This window comes from Cnephaeus nilssonii (genome assembly GCF_951640355.1).
Source record: "Cnephaeus nilssonii genome assembly, chromosome: 16".
Classification (NCBI taxonomy): domain Eukaryota; kingdom Metazoa; phylum Chordata; class Mammalia; order Chiroptera; family Vespertilionidae; genus Cnephaeus; species Cnephaeus nilssonii.
The window spans coordinates 35,217,812-35,237,115 of NC_137087.1; the positions used below are offsets into that span (position 1 = coordinate 35,217,812).

Genomic DNA, 19,304 nt, shown 5'->3' on the forward strand with positions numbered 1-19,304 from the left:
CATATAAATGGAATCACATGCAGTTCTTTTGTGTGTAAGACTTCTTCGACTCAGCATAATGTTTTCATTTCTCATTCGTGTCGCATGTATCAGTAGTCCATTCCTTTTTATTGCCGAGCAGTGTTCTGTTATAAAAGTACTCTACAGTTTGGGCTTTTTGCAAGTTTTTTGTGTGGTTCTTTTTTTGGCTGTGGATTTTGTTTTTGTTATCTGTTTTTCCTATTGATGGATACTTGGTTATTTCCCATTTTTATCCAAATAAAGTTGCTGAGAATATACTTGTACAAGTCTTTTTCAGGATACAGGCTTTCATTTCTCTTGAGCAAAATATCTATGACATTGCTGAGTCCTAGGGCTGGTAGATATTTCATTTTATAAGAAACGGCCAGGTTTTTTCTGAGACGGTGGGCCATTTTACACCTCCACTGTCAACATCTGAGAACACTTGCTGCCATTAGAGGGTAGCAGTCACATTCTCATTTGGGTTTGAATTTGCATGACTAATAACACTGAGTGATTCTTCCTTTGCGACTGACCATTTGTGCATCTTCCCTTGAGAAGTGATTGTTCAGATCTTTTGCCCATTTTTAAAGATGGGATTGTCTTTATATTACTGAGTCGTAGGTGTTTCTATGTCTCCATATAGTATACAGATATATGTATGAGTCCCTCCCCCTTCTCCAGGGAGGGGGGGGGTCCCAGTTACTTATCTTCTTAGCTGTATTTGCCCCCAAAATGATGCCAAGGACTCTGCTTTGTTTAGTACAGTACCATATTCCCAGTGCCTATAGTTGTAGCTTCGAGGCCGCAAGCTTTTCAGGAAGAAAGGGTTTATTGAGCCATATGCTAGCCAGAAAAAGGGCCAGGTTCCGGGACATACTGTCTAACCAGCCGTCGCCAACTGGTGGTCCGTGAGGTCCGAAAGGTTGGCGACCGCTGGGAACCAGCAGCAGCAGGGCTAGATGGAGAAGGTGAGCATGCCCACTGTCCTGGGGCTGACGGGCTCTTTGATACACTGGGCTTAGGGACGAAAGATGTCAATTGTTTTGAAAGAATTTACACTGGCCGCAGGAGGGTGGGAAAAGGCGAAGTGGGGGCAGTTCTGGGGTAGGTGTATAGTTTCTAAGGAATAAATCGTTCCTATTTTGGGATTGGTTGTGGGAACGTTCATACATAAACAGGATGTGGTGGCACCTGGCAATTGGCCTTTTTAAAGTTTTTTATTTTTTGTTAATCCTCACCTAAGGATATTTTTCCATTGATTTTTAGAGAGAGTGGAAGGGTTGCCTCCTGCACATGCCCTGACCAGGGCCCGGGATCGAACTGCAACTGAGGTACTTGAGTGGATTCAAACCCGGGACTCTTCAGTCCTCGGGCTAACGCTCTATCCACTGAGCCAAACTGGCTAGGGTAGTTGGCCGTTTTTTTTAGATAGCATCCTGGAAGTTGATTCAAAATTTCAACATATAATCAGGAATGTGAGCAGTCTTTTATTGATTTTGGACTGAGGCTCTTAACTGATTAATCTCTTACTTCTTCCTCCCACCCTCTGACCTGCTATAATTTAACTTAGGACATCTCGGAATTTTTTCTTGTTAGAGCTCATTTACATAAAAATCTACTGAAAGGATCAGTAAATGAACAGGTGAACTGACTTTTGGGCCTGATATCCAGACTCAGTGTTCTTGATTTTTAATGGTAGTGATTAACAAGGAAACAAAGAAAAAGACATTAATGTCCTTAAGCTGTAAAGTACACTTGGCACAGAAGACTCAGACTCCTTCAGGGGATCTGCTCACCAGGGGAAATATTGCTAGAATGTCTCATGGACTAGACTAATTTGTCCCCATTTATGAACCCACAAGTGGAAGCCACTGCTGTCTGACCTGCTGCATTCTGGACTAGATCCCGCCTCTTCCACATCCTGGGTTCTCACCAGGCTGGCTTGACGGGTGATCCGAGCATCTAGCTGGGGAGGGTTTCAGACAACCCAGCTGATCCCAGCTTTCAACATCTTCCTCCTGGCTCCCTCTGACTGTTCACTCCCTGCCTGACTGGCCCCTTTGCTGGGGGCTCTGTGCCTCACCAGCAGGCCTGCCCCCCTGGTTGCACTGCCCCAGGCCAGCAGGGGGCTCCTTCCCTTTGGACTTGAAGCGATTTTCCTGGTCCTTGTCCAGCTGGCTCCCGCCTTTCCTGTCAGGGGTATACACTGAGTGGTCAGCAGCAGCATCCACGTTTATAGAGGACGCTGACAGTAAGGGCATGTTCACATCCTTTGTCTCATGTAGCCTCCGAATCGTCCTACTCGTATCCCCCTTTGTTTTTCCCCAAGGAGGTGGCATAAAGAAGTGATTTAATTTGCTCCAGAATTTAATAGTTGCCCTTATGTGGCCCCGAGTTTTCTAAGCTTCTCTGGGTCTTGCTCAAAGAATATTGGTGCTTTTTAGCTCTGATGGGTGTACATGTGTGGTGTTTAAAAAGCTCCCTAGATTTTTATAGTTAAGCAACTTGGATTACATGTCATAAGACATTCATTTCCACACCAAAAATACATGTGGGTAGTTCCCAACCTTTTTACTTAACCACCCCACCATCTTTGGATCCCATCATTTAAATTTTTTTTTCACCAAAAAACTGCACATTTTATGTATTTTTTTTCAATCCTCACCCAAGGATATGTTTTTCATTCATTCTAGAGAAAGAGGAAGGAAAAGGGGGAGAGGGACGGGGCGGGGGGGGGGGGGGAGGAGCATCGATGTGAGAGAGAAACATTGATCGGCTGCCTCACCCACACGCCCTGACCACGGATTGAACCCGAAACCCTGTGATGCACAGGATGACACTCCAACCACTGAGCCATACCGGCCAGGGCAAAAACTACATTTTAAAATGTCATGGAACTGAACTTTTACATTATATCAATAATTATCTCATCCAAATTGTACTTTCAAAGATTCATGATGGGTATGAATACATAAAAATCTACTGAAAGAATCAGTAAATGAACAGGTGAACTGATATCCATGGACTAGACTAATTTGTGTCTGTAGCAGAATTAATTAATGTGCTCTGTATGCCAATAATAAAGGAGGAGTTTCCTTTGGGGAAGACTATTAATGGAATCTGTTACTTTATTATATTTATACATATTATGTTTATTAGCTTATTAACTATTGTACTTGATCTTATCTTTCTTTGTAGGAGAACCAGCACAAATCCACCAATGTCATCTATCAGGCCCACCATGTGAGCAGGAATAAGAGAGGGCAGGTAGTTGGAACAAGGGGCGGATTCCGAGGATGTACCGTGTGGCTGACAGGTATGCTGTGTTGATATATATATATACATATATATATACATATATATATATATACACACATATATATATGTATATATATATGTGTGTGTGTGTATATATATATATATTTTTTTTTTTTTAATATATCTTTATTGGTTTCAGAGAGGGAGGGAGAGGGAGAGAGAGAGAAACATCAATGATGGGAGAGAATCATTGATCGGCTGCCTCCTGCATGCCGCCTACTGGGGATCGAGCCTACAATCTGGGCATGAGCCCTTGACCAGAATTGAACCTGAGACCCTTCAGTCTGCAGGCCCAGGCTCTAACCACTGAACCAAACTGCCTAGGGCCATGTTGATATATTTTAATCAAAAATTGATGTGTGACACACAATGTTAAGGAAATCAGTGTAACATAATTACGTGTTTATTTTAACATTAGAAGGAGGCTGAGAGCTGCCTCCTAACTCCACCTCAGTCAGAACGAGGACTTGGATCACATTGTGAATGTCTCTAGTTCTCAGTTTTCTCCTCTTTGTCAGGAAAAGATGGGACAAGTTGATGATGACATTCCCATTCGGCCTAAGGAATTCCATAATTCTCAATTTCGTGCCTAAGCACATTTGTATGGCAGTCATGAATGTGGCTTTTCTAACATGACATCAAGCATTTGGCATCGAGCAGATAGTTCTGGGTGTTTAGAGATATTCTTTACGTTTTCTGATATTTTAGCACTCAATGAGACTGTTTTTCATTGTGTAAAAAAATTAAACTGTGTGCAAGAAGGAAACCTTGTAATTTCTATTTAGCTGAGGATTGTTGCCCTTACATATAGAAATAACTTACTCCCACTGAGGTAACCAAATGAAGCTCCCATTTTTTTGTGTGTTTTTATAGCCACAGAATGTCAAAGCTAAGGGTTAGTAACAGAACTAGAACTTATATTCTGAGTACAATGTAGAGAAAGTTGATTCCTGGGAAAAGTCTGACATAGCCTGGACTTAAAAGGACAAACCAAGGTCATTTTATTTCATGATATTTCATAGACATAATATTTCAAAAAGAGATGACCTCATACAAACAGATATGTTGATACAGATTAGGAAATCATTTAGGTATTACTATTTATTTACAAATGCTGACGGAGTCTTACCTGGGAATAAGTCTAATGAGTGTGGCAGGTAGGGACCTGCCTTGCCTCTTTCCTTGACATCCTGAGTCTTTCCCATTTTTGTCTACATTAGCCTTCTTCTTCTTCTTCTTCAAGTTTTTTTTTTGTTTTTCTTCAGCGACTTGTGGCACTTGCTTTTGGTTTCCTGGTTTTATTCATCCCTGGTCCAACAACTTTTTCCAGCTTCCAGGGTGATGAGAGACAGTGGGGCAAGGAGCCTGCTATATTCCAAAAGGCAGGATTCGCCTGGCCTGATTCCTGAAATGTTTCCCCCAACTCCCTCTGAGCGACATGAGGGCAGCAACAGATAAAGCACAGCTGGGTCCCAGTTGTTTCTTCCTTGTGTGCTTGTCTTTATGTTGCGTGTTTGCCTTTGTGGATTTGTCCAACTTTTAAATTAGGACATCCACGCAGAGTCCATTTTTTTCTGATATGGAATACCCTTGAAAAATGAAAAAGAACTGTAGAAGAGGGGACAAAATTTATTTTTTATTCTGATATATTGCAGAGGTAGGATACTGACCACGCAGCCCAAAGAAACCAAATACTTCTAATCCAGAGATTTGGATTTGAGCCTATGTTAACTATGTGACTTTGAACAAGTCAATTAAACTCTCTAAGGAAGAAACATAGTACCTGCCTCATAGAGATGTAGGTAGAACTAAGTGAAATAGAGTAGATATACACTTAGCAGTGCCTCGTCCATGGTAAAGCTCTCAATAGATGTAATTAGTGTTACTCCAAAGTATTAAAATAAATATGGCAGCCATCTAGTTTAATATAGTTACCATGGTCCAACAAAACCCTTGGTGGACGCAAGAGGAAAATCAATGGAAAAAAATTAGTTCTGCCATAAGCATAATACATTATGCATGATAATGTTCAGAATTTAAAAGCCATGTAAAGGCAATCCTCTGAAAAAGCAGTGGCTGGTTTACAGGATTTCAGCTTCCTGTAGTTTGTAAAAAATGTTAAGGAAGCACAGGAGCGTAAAAACAGAACAACTTCTCTCTGCTTTTAATCTCTGAAGAAAACAAATACTTTCACATAATGTCTCATTAGCCACTCCTTGGGAAACGTCACAGTAATATAATAGTAATAAAAATAATAATGATGGCCCTGGCTGGTGTGGCTCAGTTGGTTGGGCGTTGGCCTGTGCACTAAAAAGTTGTCGGTTCAATTTCCAGTCAGGTCAAATGCCCAGGTTGGGGGCTCCATCCCCAGTGGGAGGTGATCATATTTTGCTCTCACATTAATGTTTCTCTCTCTCCCTCTCTCTTTCTCTTTAAAAAACGATTCTTAAAAATGTCTTAAAAAATAATAATGATAGCTAAAAAAAAAAAAAAGTTAATATTATTGACCTAATACATTACTTTTTCTTGGGGACAAATAGTTATCTCAAGGTTTGAAAGAAATGCAAGTCAAATTCATGATTCAAATTGCTCAGTTCTTTTTCCAGGCCATCCATTTTTGAGCCCTGATTTGAAATGACGGAATGGTAGTTGAGCAGCTGATTCAGAAAGTCAAATACAAAGTTAATCTCACTTTAAAGTAGAAATTTGGAATAAATCCAGTCAACTTGATAAACCTGGTGATGATATAAAAAAGTTCATTTAGCAAGACCCATGCTAGTTCCACAGGAAAAAATACTGTTCTTTGAAATAGGCTACATGAAGAATCTACTCTCTGATATAAATTGTGATATGGCTCTACAATAAAGTGGCAAAGACAAGATACTTTACCTGAATGAAAGACCTAATCTTATAAAAATGAGAGTAATACCACTTACTTGATGTATTAATATCCAGATTCTATAATAAATTCAGTTGTTAAAAAAAAATACTATTACTGTGATTTTAGCTCTTAGTTTCCTGAGAGCTGAAACAAAATCAAAGGAAAGTTCTATTATTTCTCTCATTTTCTTCTGGGAGAGAGCATACCAGAGATTCAGGAGTTCCATTTCTCCTACCCTACAACCAGACAAATTCTAATAGGCAATGCGTTACATAATAGACAAAGTTACATAATAGACAATGTCGTCAGCAGTGATTTGTAGAGATTGCCAACACGTTCTTCAGATAGCCACTTGTCCTAATGATCCTATCTCAAGGCCAGGTGCATGATAAAACATAACTAAAATATGGAAATTATTTGTTTACCTTTCATGTAATACCCTTCTTTTTAAAAATATATATTTTATTGATTTCAGAGAGGAAGGGAGAGGGAGAGAGAGAGAGAAACATCAATGATGAGAGAGAATCATTGATCGGCTGCCTCCTGCACACCCACTACTGGGGATCGAGCCTGCAACCTGGGCATGTGCCCTTGACCGGAATCAAACCCGGGACCCTTCAGTCCGCAGGCCGATGCTCTATCCACTGAGCCACACCAGCTAGGGCCATGTAATACCTTTCTTATCAAGTCTCCTTTGCTCTCTGTCTTACGTCCCTGCTTTCCTTGTACTTTTTGTCTTTTCCTTCTTTCCACCCTCTGTCTTTGTAGTGACCTCTTGACCTTCTTTTCTTTGCCCCTAACTTTTCCTCTTCCACGCCTGGGTGCTGACAGTGGCTTTGCACAATGGAATATTCTTCAGGTTCCGAGATCTTTAGGATTATCGAATGTGTCGGGTGCTACTTTTCCAGGATTTAAAGTAATTTTCGAATCACTTATGTAATTCCCTTTCTCCTTATGTTTTCCTTCATACTGAAATTATAAAGTGTGTTCCCAGCCATGGTGCTGTGAAACCGTGGTGAAAGGTACACGGTCACTGTTCTCATGTAAAGCCTCCAAACGGCCAAGAGTGTATGGCAGCTCTCAGTACATCCACAGCCTCGCTCAGGACGCTTCCCACCCTTGATGTTAAAGAGTCATCGTCGAAAAAGTTTTGAAAATAAAGGACAGTATATGGGCTCTGCGGTCAGATGCTTGTGTAGGGGCATCGACAAAGGGAGGTGGCCTCCCAGCCTCGGCGGGCTGGCTGTCCCCTCTGCTCTGATTGCTGTCACAAGAGGCTGTGAGAACACTCTCACCAGATCTTCTTGGGCTTTTTTGTTTGTTTGTTTGTCTGTTTGTTTTTATCAAGAGAAGCCAAAATCTGGATTTTATGTGCAACTTTCTAATCTTTAAAACACTCTGCAGGCCAAGCAGAACATAGCAGGAACCAAATGCAGCCCCCACAAGATCTCCCCCTGGATGACCCTCCCTGGCTTGGAGAGGCTATCGTCCTAATAAGGGACAAATAGTTATGTCAAGATTTGAAAGAAATGCAAGTATTGGACTTGTAGCACACTAGACTTTTTCTAGATTGTAAGGGTTTTGATTTGAGGTCAATCAAATGATTGCAATAAGGGTATAATTTACACTTAAAGTAGGTAAAAATTAGGATCAGGTCACGATTAGGATCAGGTTCCAATTTGTCATCTTAAACAGTCAGGGACAATGCCTGTCTTGTCTTGCCTGCTCTGAACAGGTCTCTCCGGTGCTGGGAAGACGACGATCAGTTTTGCTCTGGAGGAGTACCTGGTCTCCCACGCCATCCCCTGCTACTCCCTCGATGGGGACAACGTCCGTCACGGCCTTAACAAAAACCTTGGATTCTCTCCGGGAGACAGAGAGGAGAATATCCGCAGGATTGCCGAGGTGGCCAAGCTGTTTGCCGACGCTGGTCTGGTCTGCATTACCAGCTTCATTTCTCCTTTCACAAAGGTAAACTGGTTTGGTTCCCACACACTGCCAGCCTGGCACGCTCACTGCCAGGAACAGGAGTTGGGGGAGAGGGGGAGAGGGCCCGGAGGAATGTTAAACTTCCAATTTCCCTCCCCGTTCCTTGCTCCCCTCACTTGCTTCCTCATTTCCTCTATTTAATATTGGTGATGAAGAGAGGGCCTTCATTTCCAGATGCCAGGGCACCAGACCACAGAAACCCTTCCACACACACACAATTGTAAGGCACACTTGGCCAGAGCTGAAAGGAAGAAAACATTAACCAAGAAAAACTCCAAGGCGCTATAATTTCATTTCTCCCCAAACTCCGAGGGCTTAGCTCACTGAAAGGAAACAGCAGCTTCTCCCCAAGCCCCAGGTTCTGTGTGTTTCACTCAATTCATGGAGGGGGAGTGGCCCTCTCCCAGTTTGTCCGTGAGCTTCCAATAAGAAGCTTTGTACTTGGAACGTCTTTGAATGAAATGCTCCCACGTTGCCGGCCCTGAACTTGAGCGGAGATTCCTTCCCTGGGTTTGCTGGGAAAGTCCTCCAGAGAACTGTTTACTGGAGTGACCTTTCTGCGCTTCCTCTGAAGGAGGAGGCTCCCGCCACCTCTGCTGAGCACAGACCCCACTGTTGCCTTCACATGATGTTTTCGGATGAAGACTTTCATTGGGAAACCTCTTATTCGGTTCTTACGTGAAATTTTCTTGCCAGGATCGCGAGAATGCCCGCAAAATCCATGAATTGGCTGGACTGCCCTTCTTTGAAATATTTATAGATGCGCCTCTAAACATTTGTGAAAGCCGAGACGTCAAAGGCCTCTACAAAAAAGCCCGAGCTGGGGAGATCAAAGGTAGGAGAACCAGCTCAGCCACACCTTTGCCTCTTGCGTCTGTCACCCATCCTTCCGGGTCTGTCCCCAGAAACCTGTCGGAAGTTTCAGAAGCTGTTTTCTAAAATTGCATATAGCATACACAACCTCTATCCCACCCTGATATCTTCAGTATGTCCATGGGCTTATTAAAACATGGGTTCATATTTTTTAAATAGTTTTTTTATTTTATATTTTTTTATCTTTTAGATCCCACATTGCAACTAATCTTTTTGTTTGGTTGGTTGGTTTTTTGTTAATCCTCACTTGAGGATATTTTTCCATTGATTTTTTTTTTTTAGAGAAATTGGAAGGGACGGGGAGAGACACAGAGAGAGAAACATCAATGTGAGAGAGACACATCTATTGGTTTCCTCCCACACCTGCTCTGACTAGGGCCGGAGGATTGAGCCTGCAACCGAGGTACATGCCCTTGACTGGAATCAAATCAAATTCAGTCCGCGGGCCAACACTCTAACCACACTCTAAGGGCTGTGGGTTCATATTTTTTAAGAACTGTCACCTCAGTGATGAGCAGTCAAGTTCAGGGAACTAAAATGGATGAGTCAGTACGAGCGTGTGCTTAGGAGTGTGCCTGGCTTTTCCATCTTCTCTTTGTATTCTGATCAGCTGCAGGCGGCTTGGGCTTGGCCAGCCAGATTTTGTGGCTCATCTGGGACTTTCTCTATTGAAAATGCAGCTGTGTATTTTCTCACGTACGGCTAGCGGTCCAGGATGGCTGGGTGACCTTTTCTGTTATAATCTGAATTCTCAGCTTAATACATATATTATGTCTTATTGATTAAAAAGACGGTTCTGTTGGGGCAGATGTGATTTCCACCCTCTGCTTCGCAGGATTCACGGGCATTGATTCTGATTATGAGAAACCTGAGACGCCCGAGCTGGTGCTTAAAACGGACTCGTCCTCCGTGAGCGAGTGTGTCCAGCAGGTGGTGGAACTTCTGCAAGAGCAGGTGGGTGGCCTGCTTGTCTTGTCTTTTCTTTTAAATTGAATAAGATCATGAAAGATCATCTACTTACTGAAGTATTCTCCTTATAGCTTTCATTTCAAATTGTCCCCCATTCTGCTTCATTTCAGAGCATTGTACCCCATACTGTAATCAATGGCATCCATGAGCTCTTTGTGCCGGAAAACAAACTAGACCAAGTCCGAGCTGAGGCAGAAGCTCTCCCGTCCCTGCCAATTACCAAGGTAAGAGGGTGCAGGCTGGCCAAGGGGAATTACGCTTAATATCAGTCATTATAATCCATGTACAGTTACTCTTCATAACATGGGCGGTATGAATAAGGGAAATGCGGTGTTCATAAAGAAAAACGTTTCATCTTGTCAAATGTTTTTTAACCTCTCCGCCAATCAAATCTGTTGCCAAGAATTGCCACAGGGCAGCTGAGCACAGAGGCAGACCAGGCAGGTAACTGTGTTTCCATAGGACAGTGTTGCTTGATTGTCTTCATCCCTTCAGTTATGCCAAAGTGTATGCAATAGGCAATAATCATTGTCAACTGCTGGAAGGATTGCTTGTCAGGAACACAAGTGCTTCTTGGGCAGTCAAGAAAGAATTTGGGGGAAACAAAAAACAACCCTGAACTAAAGTGATATGAATGCCCCAATCTTTTTCTACTCTGCAAATTCTCCTCTTTCCTCATCAGGGAGCATCTGATCCGAGGAGAGAGGGAGGCAGCTTTAATTGTGTCAATTCTGCTGCCTGGAAGATACAGATGCAACCCCAGCAGACTGCTGTGCACAGACTTGGCCCTTTTATGGATCAGTGGTAGTTGGTCCATATAAGGTGACCATGTTTTCATTGGTATCTTTTTGTTGTCTATTAAAACCTTGTATATTTTTATGGGTCAGCATTTATCTTTTAGATTCCACATTGCAACTAATCTGGCACAAGCTGGTGGCACAACCACTTCCAGCAGCTGCCAACGATTATTGCCTATTGCATACACTTTGGCATAACTGAAGGGATGAAGACAATCAAGCAACACTGTCCTATGGAAACACAGTTACCTGCCTGGTCTGCCTCTGTGCTCAGCTGCCCTGTGGCAATTCTTGGCAACAGATTTGATTGGAGGAGAGGTTAAAAAACATTAATTTTGAAGAAGTGGCATTAGAAGAAGTTTAAGTTTAAAAAATTTTAGAGGTTAAAAAACATTTGACAAGATGAAACGTTTTTCTTTATGAACACCGCATTTCCCTTATTCATACCGCCCATATTATGAAGAGTAACTGTACGTGGATTATAATGACTGATATTATAATATCAGGGCGGGTGGGCAAAGAGAATGAATTGTGAATGTTCAATGTTGATCCAGCCAAGGTCAGAAGCAAGTAAAATTCCTTGGGAACCTGTTTCAGCTCATGAAGACTCTATACTCTGATAATTCATGACAAATTTAGTCACAGAACCCCTTACTCTACAGAATAAGTTCTGAACACTCCAATGTTCCAGGCAGATTAGAAACATCATTACAGTGTGAAATCATAGTTCCAATAACAAAATGGGCTTCAAGGTAAAAATAAATAAATAAATAAATAAAGAACTTCAATCTAATGATTAATTTTTATTTTTTTTTAGTCCTAAGAATGACAGGAAAGGTTTCAGAGAAGTGATCCAGGAGCTGGGTTTTAAAGGATGAATAGAAATTTTCAGGTGGGAAGGAGGCTAAGCCCGAAACCACATATGTGTTTAGACCAGTGGTCGGCAAACTCATTGGTCAACAGGGCCAAATATCAACAGTACAACGATTGACATTTCTTTTGAGAGCCAAATTTTTTAAACTTAAACTTCTTCAAAATAGACTCGCCCAGGCCGTGGTGTTTTGTGGAAGAGCCACACTCAAGGGGCCAAAGAGCCGCATGTGGCTCGCGAGCCGCAGTTTGCCGACCACGGGCTTAGACTATGAGTTGTTAGTGAACTGGCTCCCAAGCAGGCAATGGGAAGAAGTGGAAGTGCCTGCATGAGCCCCTTGGGCCGGAGCTTAAAGGGCTTTGAGTATCACACTAAGAATTTTGGAATTTTATTTCAGAGTCAGTGGTTTGCCCAATTCAGTCAACTAAATAGTGCATTTGGTGAAAAAAAATATAGCCAAACCAGAATTTTTGTGGAGGGGGGCGGGTGGGCGAAGAGAATGAATTGTGAATGTTCAATACAGTTGCACACCATAAGGATAGATAGAGCCTGAAGTGTTCAAATAAATCATCTCAATTTGAAATCTTTTCACCACTCCCCTGTAGGAGAGTTCTAGATTCAAATGTATCTGGCCCCGAGATTATGGGTCAGCATAACACATGGGAACACTAAAAACATAAAAGGTTCTGCCTTCATCCTCCTGTCAGCGGAATAAGAAAGGGCTGCCCTGGGGCCAGATGGCTGAACAGCAGAGCTTATGGAAATGTTCACCTGCTTTTCCTGTTTTGCAGCTGGATCTTCAGTGGGTCCAAGTTTTGAGTGAAGGCTGGGCCACTCCCCTTAAAGGTTTTATGCGGGAGAAGGAGTACTTGCAGGTTATACACTTCGGCACCCTGCTAGATGGTATGGGTTTTTTTGTTTCATTATTATTATTAATTATTATTATTAGTTGTTGTTATTTGGCCAATACAATGAAATTCCCCAAATCGGAACAAATCTTCTTGATCGGTGTATTCAATGCCACAACTGATGGACAGACATTAGGAAAGGGGACTTGCTCTGGACTCAGAAATCCTACCGTTCACTCCTACCGACCTACCTCTGCCACGTATTCTTGGCTTTGGAAAAGTCACTAATCTTGTTGAAACTTTAGTTTTGCATCAGCATTACCCTCCCTTATATAAATACAGATTGATTCTCTAAATAGATTTCTAGATTCTGTACAATTCCGAACACCGATTTTGCTCATTTCCTCCCACTTCTGTCAACTTTCCATCTCCACGTGGTTCCCAGAGCTTTTTCAGAACACAATACCAAGCCTCTGAACTCCCTTTCTTGCCACTCTTTATTATCAAAGAGAAAATCTTTCTCAGAGTCTTCATAGGAGCAAGAAGTGCTAATCTTGGTTTATAAATCTTACTGTGAAAATAGATCACTTATGGTGTGTCCAGTTCTATCATGTAGAAGCTTCCGTTTGAAGGAGTTTTCTGTTTATCCTCAAAGGGTTATTGGTTGTTTAAAACCACGGAACTGAAGGTTTTCCTTGCACACAAAGCCAAGGGGTGGTTAAGGCTATTTCACCTCCACCGCCCTTTGTTGGCCGGATACTCAGAGGGCAGCAGACAGGCAGAAGCATTGTCGCCAGATGCTGGGACCCTCTGGGCAACCAGGATGAACTCAGCACATGTTGCTGACGTGCAGGGCACCACTCATCCTCCAGGTGCTCGGTCAAGCCTCCTTCCAACAGCTGCTTTCCTTGGTGTGTGCTAAAGTGTCAGTATGCATCCCTTTGCATGAAATACACTAGGTTGGCTTCACCCACTAAACGCTAACAAGGACGCGTGGAGGCAGCTTTCTGGGCACAGGCTGGTGGCTTTTAGAGTACTGATCTGGCCAAGGTCAGAAGCAAGTGTAATTCAGAAAACTTCCGGACCTCTCTATGATCATTTCCTTCCTCAAAGTGCCTGAGCTTATCAAATGGAACTTATCTGTCTCAAGACTCTGGAGAATGGCTGATTAAAGTGGGAGGGGTGGTGGTAAAGTCACCCTGAATTTGTAATACTGAGCAGGCCTAAACCTTTTAGGAAGAAAACTCAAATCAGATATTATTTCTTGGGAAAGATGTTCATGTTCTGGGCTTGTGCCTCTGCCTGGGGAATGGAGCATAAAAGCCAGAATCAGAGCCAAAAAAGACTCTGGTCAACACGGGCCCTCGCCCCTCACTCCTCTTATCAGCTGTTCCATTATAAGCTGTGGCTGATAATGCCCCCAATCCTGAGACCTTCATTTCTCAGATTCAATGACATTCCAAAAGCACTTGATTTACGTATAGCTTGTCTTAATAATAATAAAGCATATCTGTACATTTCACTGTTTACAAAGCATTTTCTCAGGCATTATTTCATTTGATCCTCTTGAAAGCACTGGAAGACAGGCAACTATTTCATGCTACTTTACAGATGAGGAGACGGACCTCAGGTTAAGTACTTACTGAAGTTCATACATTGGTAATGAGGGGCCCAAGACCAGAGACCAGAAGGTCCTGACTGTTGGCCCGCTGTTCTTTCTGTACCCGCTGCTCTCCTGAGGTCCTTTCCTATAGAAGCTAGTAACTCAGGAAGTTTGTACAGCAAACATTTACAGGCTGACATTTGCCTCGATGTCTTAATTTCAACACATGCTAAATACAGGCTGCATTGAGTAAATGCCACTCACCTCAGCCATCAGCCACGAATGAGAGGCTGACGGTGAGCATATAAACCAGAGCTGTGGTCAGAACGAAAGTGAGCCACCTTGGAAGTGAGGACCTTACTGCAGGCATAGTCTGTAACCTTTGACTAAGATTTGTTCTTTAAAGAAAAATACCAGGGCGATGGGTATGGTTGCAAGGCCAGTATTAATGGAAATCAGGGTAACTTGGGATCTAGGACTTCAGGGTGTGGGGACAAAAAGAATTCTAGAATAGGAAAAATATTTTGTGTTTTAAGAAGGAGAGAAGGGGACATTTTTCTTGGGCTTCCTAGATTTTGATGGATTCTTAAAGGAGTCTATGATCCAGAAAGATGAAGAACAGCTAATGCAGAAAATCCATCTGGATAACTTCAGCCAAATCTCTCTCTCTCCCTCTCACACCATTTCAGTTTCCTTTCACGGTGCTCTTCAATCTGCAAAACACGTTGCTTTTCTTTTCCTTATTTGGTGCTTACTACCACAAGGTGGGTGAAGCATTGTTGCTCTCACCTCCCATGTAATACAGGTGCCTATCTCTCCCCTCCCCCAAGCCCACCAGTCTGGGGATACAGATGAGGTCGCTTTCCCATTAATACTTGAATCCCCCTAGTTCTCGACTCCTACCTGCTCCTGGAGAAGTCCAAGTTCTTTCCAAAGCCTCCCCCAGTGTTTGTGGGGATTCTCAAAGGGTGTTTGTTGCCTGTGCTCCAGAGTCAGGCCCCCAGCCATACGCCAGTTGCCATGTGGGTCTGTGTCTCTCTGCACCCACAAAGGTGCAGATCCTCCCATTCACTCCAGCCACTGCTGTCCTTGTACCCAAGTGGGAAGGAGAATGTTCCCTTCCTCTGTGTTGACCTCACTTAAGGACGCTCTAGTGTTAGAGAACTGAGTGAAACAACTCTTGTGATCTTACACATCCCTTTATTCTCCTGTGGCTTCCAGCAAGGCTATATTGGGTATGTCTTGCTGTTTCCATAATCCTTACCCGCTTCCAGCCTATAGGACCTATTTCTGGGACTTTCTGCAAGACTCCTTTTTGCCCCATGGGAATTCTCTGCTGGCCACCATCTACCCCTGCAACGCAAAACCACTGGACATACCCCGGGTATAGTCAGGGTTCAAAATGCCTCATGCCCTTCAGGAGCCTCCTCAACGCCTATGGATATCAATTAATAAAAACAGATAACCAGGAATATAATATGCTGCCCACTTCTACCAAAGTAGGGATGGAATATCATAGTGGATAAGAGTGTAAGCTGTGGAGCCAAACTGTCTGGGTTCATATGCCCTTGATTCGTTATGAACCTGGGCAAATTACTTAAACTCTCTGGGTCTCAGTATCCTCATCTGTAAAAGAGATATTAATATCAGTACCGACCTCATTGGGATGTTGAAAGTTTAAAGGAATGCCTGGTCTAATATTAAATGTTTTTATACATTAACAAACCTCCATGGCATGCAAGTAAAGGAACTCGAACTCTTGAAGAGACCAAGGCTTATCTCTAGGCATATCAGTTTGAAGTAGCACACAAAAAAGTTCATCAGCTATCCAACAAATATTTATTAAGTGTTCTCATATGCCAGGGTTTGTTCTGGCTGCTGGAGATAGAGTGTTAGTGAAGACAGGTATGAGCTAGGTGGGACAGAAAGTACAGCTCATTGTCCGAACCTGGTCCAGCACATGAGTGATTGTCTAACATTAAAACACACACACACACACACACACACACACACACACACACACACACACACACACATCAGATAACCAGCCCAGCTGGCCTGGCTCAGTAGTTGAGCGTCCACCTATGAACCAGGAGGTCACGGTTTGATTCCTGGTCAGGGTATGTGCCCGGGTTGTAGGCTTGATCCCCAGTGTGGGGTATGCAGGAGGCAGCCGATCAATGCTTCTATCTCATCAATGATGTTTCTCTTTCCCTCTCCCTTCCTCTCTGAAATCAATGAAAATATATTTTTTTAAAACCCAGATAACTGTATTTCAGTGAAATCTGAGGCAATCTATACAGCAGATTAAAATAGAGCTGCTACTGTGGGAGGGAAGACTCAGCCACCCCTCTACCTGGGCAGCCGCCCTGGAGGCATCTAAGGAAGCCAGTTGCAACCCTGCCCTGTACCACATCGTGACAATCTCCTGGCAGAGCCTGGCGTGATGGCCTCTGGACTAAGTAGACAGAATCAAATTCCAAAAAGTGGTTAACATTTATGGGCAAGATACCATTCATATGGATATCAAGGTTGGGCAAGATACCATTCATATGGATATCATTTCATTTTAACCAGTTCATGAAAATTTGAGTCACCACCATCGAAAATAATTTCTATAGACAAAGAATTACAAATTTCTTAATCGCCTACAGTGTGTAGGCAATAATTCTTTTATTCTGACCATATCTCCTAAAAACATTTTGTCAGTTTTAATTTTCTCAAAGATTCACATTTTCCCCCCTTCATTAAAAATAAACTAGCTCAGTCTAATTTTTTTAGTGTTTCTAATAATTGTATAATGAGGTACTCCCTATTGTCCTCAAAGATCTACTTTCATGTCAATGTATTATATCAATTTATTTCTCACTGGATATATAAAGTTTGTGGGTTGTCAAGTCTAAATTTAAAAATGGCATTACAAGTTTGTGTTCTTGACTGGTGACCCTAGGTTAGGTCAAATCATGGCAGCTTTGTGAGACTCGATCATTTGAAAGTAAGTCTCCCGGGACTCTGAGTTTCCAAGGCAGGGCTTAAGGGCTTTCCTTCTATCTGTCAGCATTTATTCAGCACTTAATGTGGTCTGACCGTGGCTTTTGACATAAGACATCACATTTAATCCAGATAACACTGCTGTGAAGATGTGCATAGGAGGAAATAAGTACTGGAAAGGTTAACTCACTTGAAGTCTCAATTCAAACCCAGGTTATCCTGGCCCTAGTATTTGTGCTTATTCCACAGAGCATGTTTTCATGTGCTCTAACCATCTAGATTCTAGGACGCTCTAGAGCCGTTGGCTTCTGTACCTTCTCCCAAAGCCTGGTTTGGAACCATATGCAATAGTTATACCATCACATATTTGCAAGAGACAATTTCTTTTTTTTTTCTTTCTTAGACAACTTCTTTCTGAAGTTGGAGGAGCCATTGACATGTTAAAATTATTTTAAAACAGATATTCATCTAAAATAATGCTTTTGAATTTATTGAATAATATCCAGGACAAATCTGGTTTTACCAGGTTTTTGCTGTCATTACAATCTCCATATTTTGAAATAGGAGTAGCAAAGTATATTTGTATGTTATATGTGTGAAGTTTTAATAGGAATTTGTTCCTTATTGCTTTAAGATTACTTTGGTGCAGAGCTGAAAACATGTTTCTTAAGTGTGTTTATATTTTTCTAGGCATGGTCCTTTCTGGTATGCACTTTAACTTTCCAAGTAGTTAAATTATTATATGTAGATTTATTATATTGATTAGAAATGGTTGAGAACCTAAAAAAAAAATCCAAATGAACCAGTTGGAATTGCTAACAGTTCATGATCCAACCAGTTATAATAAAATAACGCTACACTCTTCTGTTGACTGGAGCCCAAATAACAGGAAAGTTCTGGATCAGATGCAGCTGTTGTTTATAATGTTGTAGTTGGCTGACAAAAGTAAACTCATTTCTAAATTGTTGCACATTTTGTTCCTGAGATTTTAAAAGATTTAATGATCCTTTCCACTAGTTACTTCTACTGAATGTTGGTCCCTCTATTTAGTTTCACAAATCTGGAAATAGCATTGACAAAACATTTGTAATTGCTGAAGGATAAATCAATTTTAGATGCCATTTAAAGTGGATGCACCTCGTGCTTGCTTCGGCAGCACATATACTAAAGTGGATGCACCTGGTTGGTTTGGGAATGATCATACTTCACGTGTTTGTGATGTGTGATCATGCATAAATTCCATGGTAAGCTGATGATTGGCAGTTATAGGACTGGGAATAAACACTTGCTGTGGCTGTAAGCTTCTGCGCTGTTCCAGAATGGAAAGGTAAAATTCTGAAGATGTCCTTTATCTTTGGCATTGTTTTCCATCATGGTTTTTTTTTTTCTTTAAAAAGCCTAGGTAAGCAATAAAAAGTAATTTCGTTTCTTTCCCCTAGAAGCAGCCCCAAACAACCGATAAGGTTGTTTAAACAAAAGACCTGCAAGGTTAAAACAAAAGGCTTGCAAGTTATTTAAAGCAAAAGCAAAATTATTCCACTGAACATGAAGTGATGTTCGGGGCTACAAAACCACAAGGCTCTTTTCTAAAGTGAGATATAATGCAATGAAATACCCAACGCAGTCCCCACCGGACAAGAAGGAAAGAGGCCGAGAGCCCGAATCAGTGTTTAAAAGTATGGAGGCCGTTTCAGCACAGAGTTCCATTGTTGGCTATGTTTTTGTATCAGCAAAGTAGATAGAGGTGATGATAGGGAAACACCGTAAATCTGCTCGCACCTGTGTGGGGTTGTCGCTACGGGGGTTGAGACCAGTTGGCTTTATTTCTCGGTAGAACTTCTTTCCGTCACATCCCACAGATGAGCTCTCTTATCTTGGCCCCCTTGTCAGGGAGTGCTGATCCCTCAGTTTGGGTTTTCACTCAAAGCCAAGATACAGGTGGGCCAGAGGCTACACGGGGCAGGAACCTAGTAGACCTGAGGAGGAGATTGCAACAGGAAAGCAGAGTATTCCTTGGATTTCAACCCAGAATAACTGAGAGGAGACACCTCCATTAGCGTGTTGCAGTCAGAACTAGGCTTCCGCCAGCATCCTGCCCATCTTTTGCTTTGCATTTTGTTTTACTTCGTTTTGATCAAGTCGCTCTTTATATAAGCAGTGT

At 42.2% G+C, this 19,304-nt stretch overlaps 1 protein-coding gene across 1 annotated transcript in view; it reads left to right on the forward strand.

The window, feature by feature from the left end:
* Window positions 1–19,304, forward strand: part of PAPSS2 (3'-phosphoadenosine 5'-phosphosulfate synthase 2) — a 68,139-nt gene that overhangs the window by 33,938 nt on the left and 14,897 nt on the right. The window contains exons 2-7 of the mRNA XM_079794249.1: window positions 3,202–3,319; window positions 7,938–8,173; window positions 8,888–9,026; window positions 9,900–10,018; window positions 10,144–10,257; window positions 12,493–12,604. Coding sequence (XP_079650375.1) covers window positions 3,202–3,319; window positions 7,938–8,173; window positions 8,888–9,026; window positions 9,900–10,018; window positions 10,144–10,257; window positions 12,493–12,604 — 838 coding nt within the window. The remainder of the gene's footprint in view (window positions 1–3,201; window positions 3,320–7,937; window positions 8,174–8,887; window positions 9,027–9,899; window positions 10,019–10,143; window positions 10,258–12,492; window positions 12,605–19,304) is intronic.